The sequence below is a fragment of the Stenella coeruleoalba genome, assembly GCF_951394435.1.
Source record: "Stenella coeruleoalba genome assembly, chromosome: 4".
NCBI lineage: Eukaryota > Metazoa > Chordata > Mammalia > Artiodactyla > Delphinidae > Stenella > Stenella coeruleoalba.
The window spans coordinates 947,415-967,698 of NC_137149.1; the positions used below are offsets into that span (position 1 = coordinate 947,415).

General features: G+C 62.3%; 2 protein-coding genes across 8 annotated transcripts; one reads left to right on the plus strand and one right to left on the minus strand.

The window, feature by feature from the left end:
* Positions 1 to 840: 840 nt before the first annotated feature.
* On the minus strand, positions 841 to 8,436 carry TMEM129 (transmembrane protein 129, E3 ubiquitin ligase). Of its 5 annotated transcripts, none has more exons than XM_079920158.1 (4): positions 8,425 to 8,436; positions 3,415 to 3,889; positions 2,557 to 2,716; positions 841 to 2,434 (listed from the first exon to the last, which is right to left on the minus strand). In XM_079920158.1, the coding sequence occupies exons 2-4, from the start codon at positions 3,873 to 3,875 to the stop codon at positions 2,186 to 2,188; spliced, it is 870 nt and encodes a 289-aa protein (XP_079776284.1). In that variant the 5' UTR covers positions 3,876 to 3,889; positions 8,425 to 8,436; the 3' UTR covers positions 841 to 2,185. The 5 variants fall into 5 exon arrangements, with proteins under 5 accessions (XP_079776284.1, XP_079776283.1, XP_079776285.1 ...); XM_079920157.1 differs by lacking the exon at positions 8,425 to 8,436 and adding an exon at positions 5,625 to 6,329; XM_079920159.1 differs by lacking the exon at positions 8,425 to 8,436 and adding an exon at positions 5,461 to 5,557.
* On the plus strand, positions 6,447 to 18,012 carry TACC3 (transforming acidic coiled-coil containing protein 3). 3 transcript variants are annotated; one of them, XM_079920154.1, is made up of 16 exons: positions 6,447 to 6,524; positions 8,548 to 8,710; positions 8,872 to 9,014; positions 10,496 to 11,365; positions 11,921 to 11,996; positions 12,168 to 12,321; positions 14,198 to 14,250; positions 14,509 to 14,612; positions 14,774 to 14,999; positions 15,191 to 15,295; positions 15,903 to 15,979; positions 16,054 to 16,097; positions 16,591 to 16,751; positions 17,414 to 17,520; positions 17,608 to 17,728; positions 17,858 to 18,012. In XM_079920154.1, the coding sequence occupies exons 2-16, from the start codon at positions 8,549 to 8,551 to the stop codon at positions 17,921 to 17,923; spliced, it is 2,469 nt and encodes an 822-aa protein (XP_079776280.1). In that variant the 5' UTR covers positions 6,447 to 6,524; position 8,548; the 3' UTR covers positions 17,924 to 18,012. The 3 variants fall into 3 exon arrangements, with proteins under 3 accessions (XP_079776280.1, XP_079776281.1, XP_079776282.1); XM_079920155.1 differs by having other exon boundaries at positions 14,912 to 14,999; XM_079920156.1 differs by lacking the exons at positions 15,191 to 15,295; positions 15,903 to 15,979; positions 16,054 to 16,097; ... (2 more) ...; positions 17,608 to 17,728; positions 17,858 to 18,012 and having other exon boundaries at positions 14,774 to 15,090.
* The last annotated feature ends 2,272 nt before the right edge of the window (positions 18,013 to 20,284 follow it).

The window sequence follows — 20,284 nt, forward strand, 5'->3', positions numbered from 1 at the left end:
GCCCTCCGTGACCCCCACCGGGTACCCCACCCGGTGGGGCCCTGGGCCAGTCTCCACGCGTTAAGTGGTGATGCTGTGTGCAAAAGAAGTAAAGAGAAGGACTGAAGTCGAAAGAACGTCAAAGATCTCCGGGATGTAGAAAATTCGAGACTGTGTTTTGTTTGGTACGCGGGCCTCTCATTGTGGCCTCTCCCGTTGCGGAGCGCAGGCTCAGCGGCCATGGCTCACGGGCCCAGCCGCTCCGCGGCACGTGGGATCTTCCCGGACCGGGGCACGAACCCGTGTCCCCTGCATCGGCAGGCGGACTCTCTACCACTGCGCCACCAGGGAAGCCCTACCTGTGTTTTTTAAATGGGTTGCATGTACCACTTTTTAAAAACGTTTGGGGGCCAGCACCAATGTAAGAGAGCAGGAAGCACGTGCCGTAGCTCCCCGACCTGAGCTGCTCTCCAGGGCCACCCAGGCATCCCATGGGACACCCAGGCATCCCATGGGACACCCAGACATCCCATGGGACATAGCGGAGAGCTCAAGGTTGGAGGCCTCGACGAGCAGGGCCCACCTTGGGCCACCAGTGTCCCCTGTACCTGGAGCACCTGCATGCTGACCCCCCTACAACCCCCAGGACCCTTCAACGAGGGTGCCCTGGAAGTGGGCTTTCTGACCCCAGCTGGGAAACCAGAGGAAGATTCCCGCATAGTCTGCCTCCCTTCTCTTTTTCTGAGCAAAACGTGCATATTAAAAGCTGCCACTTCTAAGATGGCATCTCCCCAATTGTTACCAAGGTTTGAGTATCAGGAAAAACAAAATATTCCAATCAAGAAAATATATAAACTCATAGTAACATTTTATTAAATAGTGTATCACCTCACTACAATAGACTTATCTTTATAAAACTAAGTAAGTTTCTTTCGTAGAAAAGATAGCCCCAGGCCTGGCTCTCCCTTGCCAAGGTTTGCAAGTCCAGGCTGAGGCTGGGCATGGCTCCCGCCTGCCCCTCTGATGGCCTTCATCTGTGGGCACCCCTGAGGACCACAAAGCTGGGCTTCTCGCTTCCAAATCCCTGGCTTTGGTGCAGCCTTGGGTGAGATGGGCCAGCTGAGTCCATCTCCCCTGCTTAGAATGACCAGGTTTAGGGGGCTTAGGGCCCCTCCAACAGTCCCGTTTGTCAGAGCTGTACCCAGGGACCTGGCACTTGCCTCCCTGCTCCCCTCCTGCACCAACAGGAATTGGGAAGACAGCTGCCATTGTCCTGACTGCTGGGCACTTCCCTTCCTAAGTGGGTGGACCCTGCGGGGTATGGCCAGCCCCGTGCTGAGTCCCAACAAGCCTGTCATCCGGATGTAGGACGCTGCTGTGGAGCATGGTCTTCAACTCAGTGCCCTCGCTAGCAGGAGTCTGAAACTTGGCCCCTTCCCTGGACTCGCAGGAGCAGCAGAAGGCACGTGGTTACAGGCCCCTCCAAGGCGTGGGCGGCCCCCACAAGCACGCGGCTAAGAGAACGGCAGCTGAAAGCAGCCAGCCCCTGATGGGAAGCCCAGAGTATCCCTGGGCAGGGAGCAGGCAGGGGCCACCCACCTCCCCAGGAGTGGGCTCTTGGCTGCCCACAATCACCAGCAGACCCTGGGCAGCGCTCTCACCCTCCACCAATTAGCTCTGCGCCAGGTCCTCAGAGCAGCCTCCGTCGGGGGAGTGGAGGGTGCCAATGCCACAGGGCCAGCAGCCGGCTTGGGGACAGGAGCAGGATAGACTGCAGTCTCGGGCAAATCCGAGTCTGTCGTATAACTGACGAGCAGTTAAGGTTCATGTGCCCCATACGTTTAAGGCAAGTGGCTTAAGTTAGGGCCATCTGGGGCAGACGACAGGGTCTCCCAGAACACAGCTCAGGGGGCCCCAGAATGCTCTGGAGATGGACCCAACACCACGTTCTGCGTGCCCAGCATCTACCCCCTAATTGGAAGCACGAAGAGTCGGGGAGACAGAGGCGCTGAGAACCCATCCCGCTGCCGCAGACAGAACTTCAACAGAAAACTTCTTTTTAAAACCAAAACCCCAGCCCTACTGCAGCCTCAGCCCTTCTGCACCGGTGAGTCGCCACACAGGGATGAGCCACCCATGACAGCCCAAACCAGGGCCCAGAGGCCCAACTACTCCCCAAGGCAGTGGCGGGGTCCCTCTGGCGGGCTCAGCGCACAGCACATACATCCAGGATGCAGAAGCGCGCGCGGCAGGTGGGGCAGGGCACACGGCTGGCCAGCCAGGTGTCGGGGCGCTGCGGGTCCTGGCGGCTGGCGAACCACTTGCCCATGCAGGTGAGACACCACATGGGGCGGCAACAGCACTGCTGACACTCGCCCTCGTCCGCCTCCTGGCAGGTCTTCACCAGCCTCACGCTGGCCCGGGTCTGCATGCAGCCGATGCACGCCTCCAGGTCCTGCAGGCGGCCCAGGCGGTCAGAGGGAGCCCCACCAGGCCGCCCTGGGGGGCCCCCACCGCAGGAGACGTGGTCCATGGGGGCCCAGCTGGGGAACCCACCACCCCTGCCCAGCCCCCCACCTGGCTGCTGGGGACCGAGTAGGCCGGGTTGACCTCCACCAGGGAGGCGAAGGTCTCCAGGAACAGGTCGCCCAAGCTCTGGTGGATGACCACGTTGGCCGCGCTGCGGATGGGCGCCCGGAGCTTCTCACACAGCTCACCATACTCCGTGGAATTCAGCCTGCACGAGGTGTTTGCTGCTGGGTGGGGACCACCGGGTGCGTCTACGGGGCAGGGCCGTGGTTCCCAGCAGGCTGGCAAGGACCCCGGGGCGGGCAAAGAGGCCAAGGCTGCGCCCCAGTGCCCAGGGCGCCCACGACCACACAGACGTGGCAGCTCAGGCGCAGCCCAGCAGCCAGCAGAGAGGGCCCTGGGGCCGGAGCCCACAGACCCAAAGCTGCCCACTGGCCCCCCACGACGTGGGAGGGCAGGAGGGCGGGAGGACTGTAGCTGAGAAACAGAGCGCCTAGCCCTCGGCAGGGTCAGGCCCAGGGCATGTCCCAGGAGGGGCAGCGCAGGCCCGCCGCAGCCTCAACTAGTCGGGAACACCTGGGCTCAGGCCCAGGCCTCAGAGCCGAGGGAGCTACCAAGCCTCTGTGCTACACGGCGGCCCCCAAACATCCCCCGCGTGCTCCCCCCAACATGCTGTGGAAGACAGCTCAGAGCAGGGTGTGCAGAAAGGGGAAGCGGAGAGTAGCTGAGGGGGGCTGGGGGGATGGGGGCGCTGAGGGAGGGGCACACTGGAGGGGCGGCTGATAGGACCAGCTCCCACCATCATCACCTCCTGGAGCAACTCAAAGACCAGAACTTGGGCGCTGGCTGGCCACACCCACCCCAGCAACCCCAGCCTCACCCCCACCCAGCCGCAGGCCCGCCTACCGGATGTCGAAGGCCGGCACGGCAGGGTTGGCACTGGCCACGCGGATGGTAAGCAGCTGCACGGGCAGGTTCGAGTCTGGGGAGAGGTCGTGCTGCTGGGACTCCGTCACAGTCAGGTGCACGTCCTGCTGCTGGGCCACGCGCACACGGTACGTGGTCACCTTCATCACCCACGTGTCTGTCACAATCACACGGGCACCCGGCGCCCCCGTGGCAAACTTGTCGATCCGCCGGAACTCGGTGTCCACGGAGGAAGCGACGGCCCGCCAGCCTGACTGCGGGAGGGCATAGTGGGCCAGGGTGCGGGCCAGTGGGTGGTAGGCCCACCGGTCCCGGGACCAGTAGTAGATCAGGGTGCAGGCGATGATGGGCAGTGTCAATGCCAGCAGGAGGAAGCCCCGCCAGGTCTCCGGGGCCTGGCTGGGGGAGTAGAGCCGCTTTTCTGAGGCTGCGAAGCACATGCCCACGTAGTAGCCTAAAAGGGACAGGGCAAACCTCAGCAGAGGCTGGGACTGCCACACTCATCCTCCTCAGATGGTACCCACCAAGGTCCACAGTGCTGTTCCTGACCCTCCGGGGGCATGGGGGGGGCACACTCCCTTTAGCCCCCAGGCCTGGGCACGGCCCTCTGCCCTAGTCGGCCCCCAGAGCAAGACCACAGTGCCCCAAGGCAGGTGGGCCTCGCCCACCTCTACAGCTGACTCACCTCAGTCCTTGCCCTGTCAGCAGGAAACGTTTTTATCTTACTACTTTATGTACAAATGACATATAACTACCAGAAATAAAACGAGAAAAACCTAGAAAAGCAAAAGTAAATACAAGCATCTGGCATCACCCAATGCAGAGCTGCCCACTGGCCCTCCTGGGGCCGGATCTTGGCCTCTGGACCCCACCTGCTCTGAGGAGGCGGATCAGAGCATGGCCCATCCCAGAACTGGGATGTCCTGCACCAGACGGTAAGCAAAGAATGACAGGAGCATGTCACAAGGACACAGGAGCCAGCTCCAGGGCTCCTGCTGGCCAGATGGGGGCCAATTTGCATGTCGAAATTAATGAAGTAGACAGTGACCTGCAGCACAGATTTGAGATTGCGAAAATAATGATAAATGTTGTTGATCGAGTTGATATGCTTTAGGTAACTCATCGTGTAGAAATAAATAACACATCTCTAAAGATTCAAAGGTATTTCAAAACAAATTAAAAAAAACAGACTCCTTGTTTGGCCACAAGGCCAGGCTCCACCCCATTTCCTCCTCGAGCGGCCCCCCTAAGTCACTCGGCTCACCTTCCAGTTTCCCTGTCCATCACGGGATGGTGGTGGCCCAGACCCCCACAGCCTGGTGGGAAGATGCAGTTAGAAGCTCCATAAAGCTGCAGAGATCCTTAGTTCCCAGGGCGGAAACCCAACACACGACCCTCAGGAGAACCCAAACTCCTCGTATGGGAAGCCGGCTGACGGGCATCCCTGCGTCCCTGGGGGCTCAGCAGAGCTCGCAGCTCACCACATCGGCCCTGCCTCTATGCTGGCGTGGCCTCTCCTCTGCCGCCTTCCACACAAAGCAGGCAGCCCCCACGCACAGGCCAGCCTCAGCCCAGCCAGCTCCTGGCCACTTTCCATGCCCTGCTGCCAGGTGGAAACCCTTCCCTGTGTCCACCGAGCTGCACATGCTGCTGGCCACCGCCACCGCCCTACTTCTGACCCCAAGTCCTCAAGAGAACCCCACCCAGTACCCCATCCAACCAGCCAGCCTCCCAGAAGCCAGCTATCACCTGGATCACCACCCAGCACAGCCCCTGACAACGTCTGAGCATCCCCACACACACGCCTTCCCTGGCCTCTGCACCTGTGACATTCCCAACTGGCGTCACCCTCTACCTGCCTTTCCCGCACCCACCGTCCAACGACTGGGAAGGGTCACCCCTATTTGCATCAGTTAACTCATGCCCCTCTCCTGGGAGCTACCCCCCCATGGGACAGCTCACCACCCGCCCCAGTGAGCAAAGCATCCCTTCCCCCAGGGTTGAGCCCGCCTTTCCGCCAGGTACCTGCAAGAGGCAGCTGCCGCCAGCACCGTTCTCCCCACTCCTGGGAGCACACGGGCGCTTGGCCCGCAGCCCGGGCTCTCCCGCACGGGCGCCCTCCGCCGTCCCTCCCCACTCCGGGGTCCCGGAGCTCGGTCTCGAGCGCCGCCCACGCCCGCCGAGCTCACCTAGCGGCAACAGCGAGTGGCACAGCAGCGTGGCGGCCGTGCGGCGCAGGTGGTAGGGCACGAAGGCGGCGTCCTCGCTGCCCAGCCAGCCCGACAGCAGGTTCTGCACCGTGAGCCCGGCCGAGTGGAACTCGGTGGGGGTGAACACGAAGCACACGGCGAACACCACGTAGGCCAGCGTGAAAGTGACCTCGGGGCTGTCCATCGCGCCGCCGTCGCCTCCGGAACGCCGTCCCGGCGAGACCCACTGCCCCAGCGACAACAGGCCGCGGCGTCCGGGTCCGGAAGACGCGGGGCGCTCTGGGAAATGGAGTCCCCACCCTCAGGCCACTCGCGGGGCGCTCTGGGAGACGGCGTCCTGCGGGGCACTCTGGGAAATGAAGTTCCCGGTCCCCTCGCTCGGCCAGAAGTTGTGAACTGCCGCGACAGTCCTCGCGAGGGTTTGGATGCTCCTCAGGACCCGCCTTGGTGGCGGTGCTGCACTTGGGCCCACTGCACAGCTGGGGAAACTGAGACTCGGGCGAGCGGCTCTCAGGCCCTGACCTTCCCGCGCAGCCCAGGCGCGTCCGCAGCAGAGCCCGAGATTCCCGGGCGACGGCGGGCCCCGCAGTCACTGCCCGCCCGCGTACGGCCTTTCCTCTACGCCCGCCTAGCGAGCTGCGGTTACCGAGAAATCCGGCGACCGCCGCGCCCAGCGTGCCGTCACCCCGGAAGCGGAACCTCCTCGTGGGCGTGACCTGTGACTCGACCTCCCATTGGCTGGCGGCGCCCGTTCGTCCCGCCCCATCCACGCGCTGATTGGCCGCGCGCGCCAACCGTCGGTATTTGAATCGGCGGCGGGCAGAGGGGCTCCCGGACTCCTCGTCTCCCGCTCCTTTGGTTCCGTGCGGCGGCCGACAGGTAAGGCGGTGGTGGGGTCCGGGCTCGGGGCTCCGGTCCCGCCTCTGGCCTGGCCTCGGGTCTCTGCCTGCCGTGCTGGCGGCCACCCTGGACGTGGGCCTACGCCCCCTCCGGCTCGTCCCGCGGCTCCGCCCTGCCCGCCGTCTGGGCCCCTCCTCAGGGTCCTCTCTCGACCGCCTTCGTCCCGCCCGCCCGGGCGCAAACGGAAGCGGAGCCGATGGGCTCCCGCCCCTGCCTCTAGAGACGCCTGGTGGCTCCTATGTCGCCCTCCAGGAGGCCCCTCCGGCCCGCTGCGCCGGCCTCTCCTCTCCCTATCCCGGTGACCTCGTCCAGCCGCAAACCACCCGTGGCTGTGACCTGCAGAGACACGTCTCCGCCTCTGAATACCCGCGGGCTTGCAGCTCTGCGCCAAAGGCAGGCCTCCTAGTTCCGGCCCCTCCTCTGGGCGCAGCCCCACCTGAGAATCTTCACCGACTCCTGCAGCACCTGACTCCTGACGCACCTGCTTTGGAAACCTGGGCTCCACGCTCCCCGCCCCGCTGATTCCGGAGAACCCGCTCGCCCCCGGCCACCAGCCCTCCTCCCCGCCTGGCCCGGGTCCCTCTGCTCAGGAGCCCCCTCCGTGGCCCCATCATTATAGAAGCCAAAGCCCTAAAGGCTGCTGTCATTGCTCTCCCGCCTTCCCCAGGCGACGGGGGTCTTCCGACTTGATGTCTCCCTTCTGTGTCCTCCAGCCATCCAGCCCCCTTCCCCGTTTTACCCCGTTGCTCAGGCCAAACCTAACAGTGACCCTTGGCTTGGGCGTATCTTGCCCGCTTCCACGCGGCAGGTGCGGGCTGCTCTCGAGCCAGGGCAGACCACTCCACCCTGGCGCGGTGCCAGAGCTCTGGCCGCCCCCTTCCCTGTGAGCCTTCCCTGTGAGCCCTCCCTGTTCACACGCAGCGCCCTTCCAGGTGGCTCGTCACCCTGACCTCCCACGCTGAGCTCACCTCTTTTCAGGACACCCTTTCTCTCCCTGCCCCAGCCACCTGGTCTCTTCCAGGCACAGTCCCCAGGGCCCCCACTGCCAGCAAGGACCTGTAGTGCCCCGGGCAGGTCAATGCCCAGTGCTCTGGTGTCTCCGAAGTTGGGAACGCCACGGTGTTGACCATTATGAGGGCTTCGGAAGGAGGAATGGGATTGTTCTAGAACCTCCTGGGCCCCACTGGAGGCCCCTGGTGCAGAAGCTCCTCGACTCCCCCCAAGTGACTCTGCACCTGCTGCTTGTTCCTTCCTCTAACTCCTCCTCTGAGCCTCGGCCCTCCTGACGCCCTAGTCCAGTCCTTGTTTCCCAGCCCCGTGGGTGGACAGCAAGCTGCTGTGCCCTTCTGCTTCACTTTTTTTTTAATTCTCTTTTTTCTTCCTCCTTCTCTCTCTTTTTTTATTTTTTTGAAATAGCATTTTATTGCATTACTTTTTCATTTATTTACCTTGGCTGTGTCGGGTCTTAGCTGCAGCATGCAAACTCTTAGTTGCAGCTTGCATGCGGGCTCTAGTTCCCTGACCAGGTATCGAACCCAGGCCCCCTGCATTGGGAGCGCAGAGCCTTACCCACTGGACCACCAGGGAGGTCCCCCCTCCTGCTTTGTTGTCCACTAACTTGGCAGCTGCTCCACCTCTGACGCTGAGGCCTGTGGGGAGGCCCAGGCTTCCTCTGCCCCTTGCAGTTTTGCCACAGATCAGCTCCTATCTGTCTCCCAACTTTTACCCACAAAGTTCGAGTTATTTCGAGCTCTTGGGTCTTCCTTCTTGCCCTGTGGGCTGAAAGCCCCTCTAGCTCTTGCTCCTGGGAGGTGGCAGCTCCCCCAGAGCAGGATGGGGACTGCCTGGCAGAGGACACACTGCCTGAGGTGTGACCCACCTGTGCAGGAAGGCGGACGTCCTCCTTGCAGCACTGTGGGGTCAGCTGTCACTTTCACATATGTGCGTCCAGACAACGCGGTGTCACTGCCCTACTCCTGACACAAAACTATCTCCTTTTCAGAATGAGTCTGCACGTCTTCAGTGACGAAAATGTCACTGGTGACAAAAGTACAGAAAACTGCGACTTCCTGTTTTCACCACTGGAACTTACCGGAAGATCATCTGTTCTCCGTCTGTCACAGAAAGAAAATGTACCACCTAAGAGCACAGCCAAAGCTATGAAGGTAAGCACGTCTTGCCTCTGCGTACTATCTACCGTGCGTCACACATGAGGTCACCTGCTTTCCTGGTGACTTACTGAGCTGGCAGGGCAGGGCATGGTGCTGCCAGCGTGGTGCTTGAAGACTTGAATTATTGAACAGCTGCCCTCCTCCCTCCCCGACAGGTTACTTTTCAGACACCTCTGCGGGATCCGCAGACACACAGGATTTTAAGTCCCAGCACGGGCAGCAAGCTTGAAGCTTGCTTTGCTCTGGGCGACACCATTGGACTAGAAAACTGTCATCAAGTCTGGACCCAGAAAGAGAAGTAAGTATTGGCACTGTTTGACGTACTGCAATTTGTAACCTCTCCGATGGACTTGGCAGGAGAAGTCTGTTTCACCCGCCGCATCTGGTTGGGCTCCTCCTGGTCTCCGCTCTGGGTCTGTGTAGTGTGCGGCCCAGAGCACCGCCGAAGTCGCTTGTTGTTGGAAAAGTGAATAATAAGACAGGAAGTTTACACTTCACATTCTGCTCCTCTGCTGTGCTCTTGCCAACAAATTGGCCTTGGTTTTGTTTCTCTAACTTCATGAAATGTCCTGGCCGAATCTCCAAGGAGGGACGCTCTGTGGTTTTGCTTCTTTTTTAGCATTCCACTGGGGTCTCCTGCTTGCCGGTCCGTCTCCTGTCCTCAGCGGCAAGCCCTGGAGAAAGCTTACAGATAGCTCTTACCGCTAAAGGCAGAGGAACCCGTGTGTTGTGTAATCTGACCAGAACACGTGTGGCCTGACGAGTCAGATTTGAAACACTTGACTTTAACCAGCAGAAGCTTCTTTGCAGCCTCGCCTGGCATTAGGTGGTTGGCTTGCGTGAGGTGGTCGACAGTGTGAATGCCAAGGCTTTTCCTGCCTCCGTCTGGAGACGCGGACCCTGGCGGTGGCCCTTCACCCCCAGATGAGGCTGAATTAACCCGGCTGGCGCCCCCAGGGACCCTCTACATCCAGAGTGGGAAGGGGCCTCACTGGCACATTTCGTTCTGACTTTTGCTGACTTAAACTGTTCAAAACTTGCTTTTTCTTTTAAATGGATTTCAGATGTGCAGAGAAAGGTATAAAAGCAAAAGGTCACTAACATACCCTTCGCCTCGCTCCAGTGAAATGTCCTCGTGCCGAGTATCTCCCCATGGCTGGAAACTCCTCAAACCGGAATCTCCCCCTCTCCCCAGGTTTCCTTGCTACTTTTCAACTTCAATTTTTTAGTTTTCATTTTGAGATTCAGCTGAGTGAGATTAGAGTGACTCAAATACTGTTCTTTTGTAACAATCCCCAGGAGGGAAGGGAAACCCAGCCGTTCAGATGCTGCCTCCTGGCCCCTGGGTCTGAGCTGCTCCAGCCACAGAGCAGGGCGTGGAGGGGCCAGGAGGACCCGGGAGCTGGGCCCTGCTCCTTGTGAAGTCAGCGTCCTTGACCTGGCCTTTCTCTCTCCAGCGGGAAGCCTGACCCTGGTGTGCCCTGACTGTCCCTGGCCGCGTAGCTGGTGGTCCCCAACCAAAAGGGGAAAATAGGCCGGCATGGAGGACCTCAGCCTTGGCTGTTGTCAGTCAGGTTCCTCCTCTCTCTCAGTCATCTGTGTCTCTAGGTGGCCCGCCAGCACTGAGTTGTGGGAACGTACTTGTGAAGGTTAATCTTGAGGAGAGGGTTGGCCAAATGCTCTTTTTTTTCCCTGTGTTTAGCTAATGTTTTCACGTGGACTAAAATCTAACTAAAAACCTAACTCGTTCTTTAGTGTTAACTACGTCTTTCTAAAAAGCCAACAGTTCACCAAGGAAACAGACACTAGAACGACCAATGGAATTCTCCAGAAACCAGCAGTGGCCGATGCCAACCCCGCTTCAGAGGACATGAGACCGGCCTCTGACGACAGGAATCGCAGCGGGCCCTCCTCGGCTCCCCAGGCCTGCCTGGATCCTGCAAGCTCTTCCCAGATGCCCGAAAGTGTTGAAACCCCAGAGGCATCTCCGGGACAAACGTCAGGCAGCCCTGAGCCCACCCAGGAAGAACACGTCCATCCTCATTCCTTAGAGGAAAGTGCTACCTCTACCTCCACAATTCTAGAAGACCCTCCCGGGATGGCATCCCAGGACAGAACAGAGGACCCGCTGAGAGCCACAGGAGAAAACTCGAGCGGGCTCCCTGCGCCCTCTGCCGGGGCCGCTTCAGCTCCTGGTACCCACCCCGGCGGAGCCCGCGGAGCAGAGCCCCTCGTGGACCTGCCTAGCGAGGCCCCAGCTGGCCCCGTGGAGGCTGGAGGTGCCACGTTCCCCAGTCCTCAGAAGGAGGAGGCCGAAGGGCAAACGGCCGACTCTTTGAGGAGTGAGCCCGTAAGGCTGGAATTTGACTTTTCTGACGGCACCATCAAAGGGCCGCCCCCACTGAGGAAACGAGGGAAGACCCCGGCTCTCAGACCTCCCTCGAGGAGACCAGAGGCGAGGCAGGAAAAGGAGGAAAAGGCCCTCGTGGAGGCGGGCGAGGGTCCCGATCCCCCTCCCCGCGGGTCCAACAGCCTGGACCAGGACAAGCTGGACGACCCAGACTGTAACCCCACCGGAGGTGACGGAGAGGCCCAGCCCCCAGAGCACCCCAAGAGCGGGCCGGCCACAGAGGCCTCGTCTCCAAGCCGGTGAGCACGGGGTGGCAGTGGTGGGCACGAGACCAGAGATGCCACCTGCAGCCCTGAGCAGGGGCCCCAGGGCAGCTGCCACAGCTCTTGCGGAATAGCGGGGAGGGGGTGCCCACGCTGTCTGAGATGCGTTCCCTGTGATGCATCCGGAAGGTCTAGCGAGATACCTAGCCGAGAGCCCCAGGATTCCCGCAGCGCAGCTCGGGGGGGCCGTCTCCCGGCGTGAGCCCTGCCTCAGGCCTGTCCCCGCTCCCCGGGGACGCCGCTCAGTGGCCGAGGTGCGCCCAGCCGTCCAGCACCGGCTGCTGTTGCAGTTTCCTGGTAAAAAGGATAAGCGGATCCCTGTGGTTTGCTTTTTGTTGAGTTGAGATGACCTCAGAGTGCCTTGTCTGCTTCTGGGGAGCGATGCTCTTGCAGGTGAGGTCGGGGGATGGCTTTGCGTGGCCACCTGGCTGGGCCTCAAGCCTGGCTCCTGGGCGGGGGGGTGCTGGTGGCAGCTCGGTGCAGGACGGGGGGAGGTGTGGGGCGCGGGCCCTGCTGACCCCGTCTCTTTAGGCAGGTGCTCTTGGCCTCGGCGGATGACACACCGGCGTTGCAGACCTCGGCAGGGACCGCAGAAGCGGCGGGCGAGGTACGGGTGTGGGCGGGCGTCCTCATGCTGTTGCCACGTCTGCGGGTCGTCACGGGGCAGAGGCAGGCCGGTGGTGCCCGGGGCTGTGGGGTGGGACACGCTGCTTCCCCTGCTCCCCCCACGCCCACTCATCTTGATGAGCCCCTGCGGTGACCCCAACCTCCCTTCCAGGAGGGGACCACAGACGCTTCGGGGGCATCGGCTGCAACCAGCAGCCCGGGCAGCGAGCCACCAACCGTGCCCACTGACCCCACACCCGCAACCCCCCGGGGGCCGGAGCCCGGCCTGGACCTGAGTGGGGAGCACTTCTGGGACCCCGCCGAGGGTACGTCATTCACCCGTCCTCGAGGCCGGGGTGCTAGAACCGTGTTCCATGGTGCCCGCAGGCGGTCATCGTGCGGGCAGCCCCGTCCCCTGACTTGAGTGATTCACGTGGAAACTTCTGGTTTATCAACTATGGACATTTTCAGGAGAACAGGACTAAGATCTGTGATATTAAAAATATATATATTTTAGGCCAACTTAGAAGAACAGGCAGCAGGCCTGACTGACCCAGGTGGTACAGATACAGACACAGGAGGCAGCGGGAACTCGCTGAATCGAAGTGCTGTTTAAGACGAGACCCCGTAGAGATAAAAGGAGAAGCCCTGCCCATCCACGCACCCTGGATGAGGGGGTGGAAGAGTCGCGGGTCTGAGCTGCCTTCAGTGAGGACTTCCAGCTGAGGTGCTTTACAGGACAGGAGGCAGCACGCCAGGATCTCTCAGTTTTGGTTACTTAAAACCCCCAGGCCTAGAGAAGGCAGGAGACGAGTGTAGGGTTTCTGTGTGGCAGGGCCATTGTGGGGTCCTCCCTGTGCGGGCGGGACCAGGAACCGTGGATCAGCTCCACTGGGGCAGCCTGCTCCCCGGCCAGGGACCCTAGACACGTGACTCGGGGTTTGTGTCCTGTGATGTTTCCAAGTCCCTCGTGTCACATTGTGTGAGGACTTCCTTTTATGGCTGAGTAATATCCCCTGTGTGGATAGACCGCATCTTGTTTCTTCCTTTACCAGTTGATTTCCACTCTTTGGCTCGTATGAACGAGGCTGCTGGGAACACTCACGTACACGTTTTGTGTGAGCGTACGTTTCCCATCTCTTTGGGGCAGACGTACCCTGAAGGGGATGTGGTAACACTGTGTAACTGTTTGTTCCCCGCGGGGTCCGCACCCTCTACTCTGCCCCCACATGGTTTGACGGTCCGGGTCTGCACCCCACTGTCCCGGTGGGTGTGCAGTGCAGTGTCGGCGTTTCCCTGCTGACTGACGTTGACCTTTCGTGTCTCCTCTGGAGGAGCATCTGCTCGGATCCTTTGCCTGTTTCTTAATTGAGTTGTTTTTTTTCTATTGAGTTGTAAAGATTTCCTGTATAATCTAGGTAAGAATTCTTCTTGGGTACATGACTCACAAAAGTTCTCTCTCTCTTTCTTCGTTTGGCTCATCGGGTCTTAGTTGCGGCACTCGGGATCTTCATGAGGGCACCCGGGCTCTGTAGCTGTGGCACGCGGGCTTAGTTGCTCCGCGGCATGTGGGATCCTAGTTCCCCAACCAGGGATCAAACCCACGTCCCCTGCAGGCAGATTCTTAACCACTGGACCACCAGGGAGGTCCCTCTCTCCACTTTCTCGATGGTGTCCTTGGAAGCACAAACGTTCACTTTGCAGCCCAGGCTGTTCTGCTGCTGCTTGTGCTTTTGGGGTCAATTCTAAAACATCATTGCCAAATCCAGTGTCGTGGAGATTTGCCCTCATGTTTCCTTCCAAGAATTTTATGGTTTTAGCTCATATATTTAGGTCTTTGATCCATTTTGAGTTAATTTTTGTCTGTGGTGTGAGTGACCCTTAGGTTTTTAAGCGAAGGTCATATTATCAGAAATTAAAGGACTCTTTCAGCGTGGTTTTACACAGTGGTTCTCAACCGGGGCGATTTGGACCCCAGGGGACGCTTCTGGTTGTCACGCCCCCAGGAGTGCTGTCAGCACCCTGCGGGACACGGCACGGCCCCATGGAGCCATACAGCCCCAAGCGTCCTGAGCCTGCGGACAGCAGCCCCGCTCTGTAGCAAAGGGCCATTGGTCAGGGTGGGCGGGGAGGGTGCCGCTCCGAGCGCACAGCCGAGTGCTGGCGGTGGGATGCGGCTGGCAGCTGGCGCCTCCCTTTCAGTTCTAGGCACGGGGGCCGAGGTGGATTACCTGGAGCAGTTCGGGGCGTCCTCGGTAAGTTCCCGGCGCCTTCGCGGCGGCCTTTCCTCAAGTGCCAGTCTCAAAAGGGGCTCTTTCTAGAACAGCCCCGGGCCGCGATTCCTCAACCGCGAGCGGTGTCCACGTCTGACCGGACGTGGCGGGCGGCCCGGCTGCTTCCGCCGCTCTGCCCCGCAGGCCACTCGGGTCAGGGCGGCTCCCGGGCGCGACGTGGGGCGGGGCGTGGAGGCTGTCGTGTCGGGGGCCCCGGTGACCCTGCTTCCTTCCCTGCAGTTTAAGGAGTCGGCCCTGAGGAAGCAGTCCTTGTACCTTAAGTTTGACCCACTGCTGCAGGACAGCCCCCGGGGGCCGGCGCCTGTGGCCCCGGAGCCCAGCAGGTGCGCTGGGGCGGGCGGGAATCCGATCCACGCAGGCCGTGTGACGATGGGAGTGCCCTGCCGCAGGGAGGGGGGCAGAGACAGTGGCCGGGCCCCAGCTGCCCTGGCCGAGCTCGTAAACAAGTTTGTAAGCGGGTCTGTGCTCTTCTGTGCCCGTGCAGCCCCTCCGACAGCAGAGGTGGGCAGCCTGATAGGCCGCATGGCCCACGTGTCCCGAATATTGACCCCGTGGCCCTGGGGGAGAGTCTGGGCCGACCCCTACGCACGCAGACAGCATGCGTGTTCTCTTCTGGTCTCAGTGCACGAGGCACAGACGCGCATTCCTCGGGAAGCCCCCCGGAGGCGCAGCTGCTGGACCTGGACTTTGCAGGAGCCCCAGACGTTCCCGTAAGTGGTTCGTCCCCTCTGTGGTGTAAAGAAACACTTGTTCTAATGGCCCGACTTTCATGTGCTGTGGATCTGAAGGCTTAAGGGGTCTGTTGGGCTGAGGGGGGCTGCACTGTGCCATCTGGGGAGCCGACGGGGCAGAGAGGAGTGCCAGGGGAGCTTGCGGCCCAGCTGGTCTCTGTCGCCTGCAGACGCTCGGCCCAGCTCCTTGTGACCTCGGACCCAGGGCTCCGCTGCTGCCCGTGGGGCCCATTGTGGACGTGCTGCAGTACAGCCAGAAGGACCTGGACACTGCGGTGAGGGCAAGGGGGGGTGAGGGGAGGTGCCCAGCGAGCGGCCCCCACCTGCTGGCTGCAGCCCTGGGCGTGGCCCCTGCAGGCTGCTCTGAAGAGCCTTGGGGAGCGGGGTGGCCGCTCTGCGCGCTGGCCTTTTGCTCACACCGTGCAGGCAGGGTCGCAGGCGGCCACTCACCGACCCCCGAGCCAGGCGCCCAGGCAGCCGAGTGTCCTGCGTTTCCACCCAGTGTCTCTTGCAGAACCTGTTGGCAAGCGAGGGTCTGGGTGTCTGCTCTGAGCTGCCCAGGGGGTAGCGGCCCCCAAGTCCCCTTGCTGCCTTGGTGATGCCCTGGGTGGCGTCCGCTGGTCCCCTCTCAGGGAGGCCTGTGCGCCGGGCCACGCTGGGCCCAGGAGCTCCTGGCCCCTGCCGGCCGTCTTCGGGCGGTGTCCTCTCTGCCGCGGGGCTCTCCCCCCGCACGCTGCTCTACCGCCCCGCCTGTGTCGGGAGGTGTCCCACCCGTGCACCCACCGCACGCTGACCCCCCAGCGCTGCGATGTATGCTGAGTGGGGCGGGAGACCCCAGCACGGGAGGACACTGGCGCCAACTCAGGTGTGTGGTCTGCACAGGTTGGGGCGACACAGAAGGAGAACGAGGCGCTTAGGGTCCGGTGCACGGCGCTGCAGGAAAAGATCCTGGAGATGGGGTGAGTCTGCGTGCTGGCTGCCCAGGACCCCACGACGCACGCCCGGGGCTCATGGCATCTGCTCTCCTCCACAGGAAAATCATGGACGCGTTTGAGGGGACCGTGTACCAGGCGATGGGTGAGTCCCTGGGCTGGGGCAGCTGGCAGTCAGGGAGGCCGGGGGGTGCTGGGCCCCAGGTGCTTATCAGCCCTCAGGTTGGCCGGGCCCCAAGTTGGCATCCGGGGCTGTGGCGGCGAACAGATTGGGTCCCTCCAGTGGGCGCTGCACCCGCGGTCTGACCCCTGCCCCGGGGGCCGTGCGTCCAGCTGCAGTCTCCGTGGGTGCTGGGCACCGGGTGTGTCCGGGCTGGGGCTGGAGGCCCTGAGTGTGGGGTAGGTGTGGCCTGGGCTCTTCAGTCAGGCCCTGGGTTCGTTGTCCGCTCCCTCGGCTTCCGGGTGGAGCTGGTGTTGAGGAAACAGCTGTTTTCGGGGCACTTGGGGCCCCCAGGTCCTGCCCTGGAAGGTCCCGAGAGCGGGGCTGGTCAGCGCCCCAGGGGGCCCTCCTAGCGCTGGCCGTCTGTGGCGCCACCTGCTGGCCGCCCGCTGATCCCGGGTGCTGGCCTTCCTTTAAGAGGAGGCTCAGAAGCAGAAGGAACTTGCCAAAGCCGAGATCCAGAAGGTTCTGAGGGACAGAGACCAGCTGACTGCAGACCTGCACTCCACGGAGAAGTCATTCTCCGACCTCTTCAAGCGGTTTGAGAAACAGAAGGAAGTGATCGAAGGCTACCGCACGGTGGGTGCCCGGCCGGCAAGAGGCCCCGGGGACGGCGGGGTCGGCATTGTTGCCAGTGGGGCAGCGTGACAAGCAGGGATGGGGAGAGGCTGGGGGCCTTGCAGGAAGAGGGGGTGAGCTGAGCCTTGGTGTTGAGTCTGGGAAGAAAGGAGAGGCCCCCCCGGGGGTGTGGGCCCCAGGCTCCAGCCCTCCTCCTACCTGCACTCTCAGCTCTCGGCTTTGTCGCCTACTGCCGGACATGTGTGCCCACGAGGCCGTCCCTGTGTGGCCTGCACAGAGACTGCTGTGTCCAGATGTTCCCTGCCGCTGCTGTCTCCCTCCTGGGGCAGCAGGAGACCCGGCCCCCAAAGCACAGGGCTGGGGGGCAGGAGGGCAGGGGCTGTTCCGTGGACCTGGGGCCCGGCCTGCTTTCCCCCGAGGTGCCTGGACATAGGGCTCTTGTGTGCCGGGCAGGGTCCCCTCGGGGGCGGGGGGTCAGGCCCCGCATCCGGAGGCCTCCTGAGCCGCGGGATGAGAGGAGGCCTGGGGCTGTGTGAGTGCTGGCGTCTCTGGAAGGAAACGAGAAGAGCTCTTCCCCTGTAGCCTGGCCCACTGCTGCTCCACGAATGACCCAGAGAGCCTGGGCCCTGAGCTCAGGGCTCAGTGTCTGCTCTTCCTTCCAGAATGAAGAGTCGCTGAAGAAGTGTGTTGAGGATTACATAGGCAGGATCGAGAAGGAGGGCCAGAGGTACCAGGCGCTGAAGGCCCACGCGGAGGAGAAGCTCCAGCTGTGAGTGTCAGGCGGGAGGGTGCAGGAGGCTCCCTCGGGAGGGGTCTGGTCCCCCGTGGGCTCAGCCCAGCCCCTCTGCTGCTCCAGGGCGAACGAGGAGATCACCCAGGTCCGGAGCAAGGCCCAAGCGGAGGCCCTGGCGCTGCAGGCAGTCCTGAGGAAGGAGCAGATGCGCGTCCACTCGCTGGAGAAGGTCGTTGAGCAGAAGGTGGGCACAGGGGACCCACGGGTCCAGGCGGAGTGGGGGAAGAGCAGCCCTCCTGCTTCTAGAAGCTCTGGGCCTGCTCCCAGCTCCGAGCGCTGGGAGAGATCTAGGGATTTGATTCTCCTCCTTCAGACTAAAGAAAACGATGAACTGACCAGAATCTGTGACGACCTCATTTCCAAGATGGAGAGAATCTGATGTGGCAGCCCCGACCTGTGCCGTCCCCCGGTCTGTCTGTGTGTCTGTCTGTGTGTCTGCCTGTCTGGGTTTTTCTTCTCTGTTAACCTCAACTCGTTTTTAAACTAGGTTGCTTTAGGAAGAATAAATAAAGTTTCCCTTAAGTCTAAGCAATAGAGCTCTCCTGGTCTTCGTTAAAGGGACAGTTTCTGGCTGAACCGACCACAGCTGCTGTCCCCTCTGTGCCTTTGGCCCTTCCCTGCCCCGCACCTCACAGCTGCCCGAGGGGTAGGTGGGTGGCTGGGCGGGCGGGCAGCCCCTCCCGGGGGTCAGCCGAGTGGGCTCCGGCCCCACCCCATCTGCCCGGTCGGCTCTGTGGTCAGGGGTGGGGGCTGTGTCTCTGCCTCGGCCACAGATCAGAGTCCAGACAGACTCAAGTCTTCGAGGAAGAAAGCCAAGCAAGGCCGCCGCGCGGCAGTTGGCTCTGTGTCACTGGCGAGGCCGCAGCCCCTGGTGGTCGAACACTCACCGAGATGTTGCAGGGTGTTTGTAGCCATGCCGGGTTCACGCCCGCCGTGGTAGCACTGACCTGTCCTCGGCGGTGTGGAGGCCTCCTCCAGCCCACGAGGGAGGAGGGGTCCGTCTCGGGACCAGCCTGCCCCCCAGTAGGACCCCACAGTCTCCTGAGACAGACCCGAGAAGACGGAGGGGGTGAAATGTTCGAGGGCAGATGGGTCTCCTCTGGCTATCTCTCTGGAGAAGCTCCTAACAGAAGCTCTGCCTCCAAAGGCTCAGAGGTAAGAACGTCTCAAAGTGGGGGGTCTGAGTGTGCACCCCCAGCCCCAGTGGGCCGCGTCTCAGCCCCTCAGGGCCTGCTCCAGAGGAGGGGCCCGCAGTACATGCTCACTGGACCCTTGGACACTGGCTGCAGCACTGTCCTTATCATGGTCCCGTGCTCACTGAGGGCAGGGGGAACGCTTGGAGGGTGGAGGTGAGGCCCTGGCACGGGTGCAGTGGGGGCCAGACAGCCCCCGGGAGACCCTCTGAACTGGGCAGGTCCCAGCCTGCAGGGCATCAGGGGACCTGGGACACAGGCGGGCAGAGAGCTGGCCAGACTGGTCTCTGAAACTCTGAGCCCTGGAGCCATTTCTCAGTCTGCATGTCCACCCTATTCCTGGGGGCTGCTGGACAGGCAGAGGACACCAGTCCCGAGGGGAACCTCCGACACAAGGGCGCTTTCCCCTCAGGGAGCCCCCACACCAACCACTGCCTCCACCCCAGCCCCATACCAGAGGCCCGCCCCCTCATCCACCCCACCCCCCGCATCTGCCCCCCCCAGCATCCCGGCTCCCTCATCCGCCCCCCAGCATCCCCGCCCCCGCATCCGGGCCCCCCCCGCATACCGACCCCGCATCCCAGCATCCGGGCCCCCGCATCCGCCCCCCCTCACATCGGCCCCCCGCGTCGGCCCCCCAGCATCCCGCCCCCAGCATCCCAGCGCCAGTGAGGGACGGACCCGCGGTGGGCTGCAGTGACATGCTGGCCACCACCAGGGGTCGCTGCCGGCCATGGGCTGCAGCACGGGGACAGGAACCTGAGGACAGTCCCACTGAGGAGCGCCCCCTCCGTGGGCCCCTGGGGCACACAGCGCATTTGTCCTCAGCACGTCAGAGTGACAAAAGGCCAGGCAGGAGCCCAGGCTCCAGGCCCCCCACGGCCCCCTGTGCTCCAGCCCCACCATCTCCCCTGTCCCTGTGGCACCTCCTGTCCGGCCTCCTGGGACCCCTCTGGGTCCCCCAACTGCCCCCATTCTCAGTACAACTGCCAGAGGGTCATTTTCTAACCCGAGTCCCACGCGGTCCTCGTGTGGCTCCCGGCGTCAGGGCCAAGCCCCTGGGTGGGCCAGCAGGACCTTGCCGCAGGGCCTCTGCATAAACCTCTGCGGAAACACCTCTGCGTAAAAGCCACTACTTGGAGCATCCTTGACACGCCCGACCCAGCCAGGCGTGGCTGGGGCACTGGCTCCGGGGGCCCCCCACCAGCCCCCCCCAGGCCAGCGCCAGGACTGGGCCCTCCGGAAAGGAGGCTGGAGGCCCTCGAGGCCTAAGCATACGTGCTCTTCTTACGTAGCGGCCTCCTCTCAGCCTCCTGCAGGCAGGCCCGCTGCCCGTGATGACCGGCCTCTCTGCTCAGGGGTCTCTGATTCCTCAGCACGCTGGGCCCCCTCCCCAGAGTGACTCAGGCTCCTGCTCTCCGTGTGCTGCCCCCACACCCTGGAGCCCCTTCCCCACTCCCACCCCATGCCACGCCTCTCTGCATAGGAACCTCCATTTCACCCCCTGCCTCAGCACAGGGGCCCCCATCCTGCTCCCGGATAGGCAC

Coding starts and splice junctions, on each gene's coding strand:
- TMEM129 (XM_079920157.1), bottom strand. CDS start 5,829: ATGGACAGCCCCGAGGTCACTTTCACGCTGGCCTACGTGGTGTTCGCC. Junction 2,717..3,414: donor GTGCCGGCCTTCGACATCCG/GTAGGCGGGCCT, acceptor CACCTCGTGCAG/GCTGAATTCCACGGAGTATG. Junction 2,435..2,556: donor ACTCGGTCCCCAGCAGCCAG/GTGGGGGGCTGG, acceptor GGCCGCCTGCAG/GACCTGGAGGCGTGCATCGG.
- TACC3 (XM_079920154.1), top strand. CDS start 8,549: ATGAGTCTGCACGTCTTCAGTGACGAAAATGTCACTGGTGACAAAAGT. Junction 8,711..8,871: donor GCACAGCCAAAGCTATGAAG/GTAAGCACGTCT, acceptor CCTCCCCGACAG/GTTACTTTTCAGACACCTCT. Junction 16,098..16,590: donor GACCGTGTACCAGGCGATGG/GTGAGTCCCTGG, acceptor CCTTCCTTTAAG/AGGAGGCTCAGAAGCAGAAG.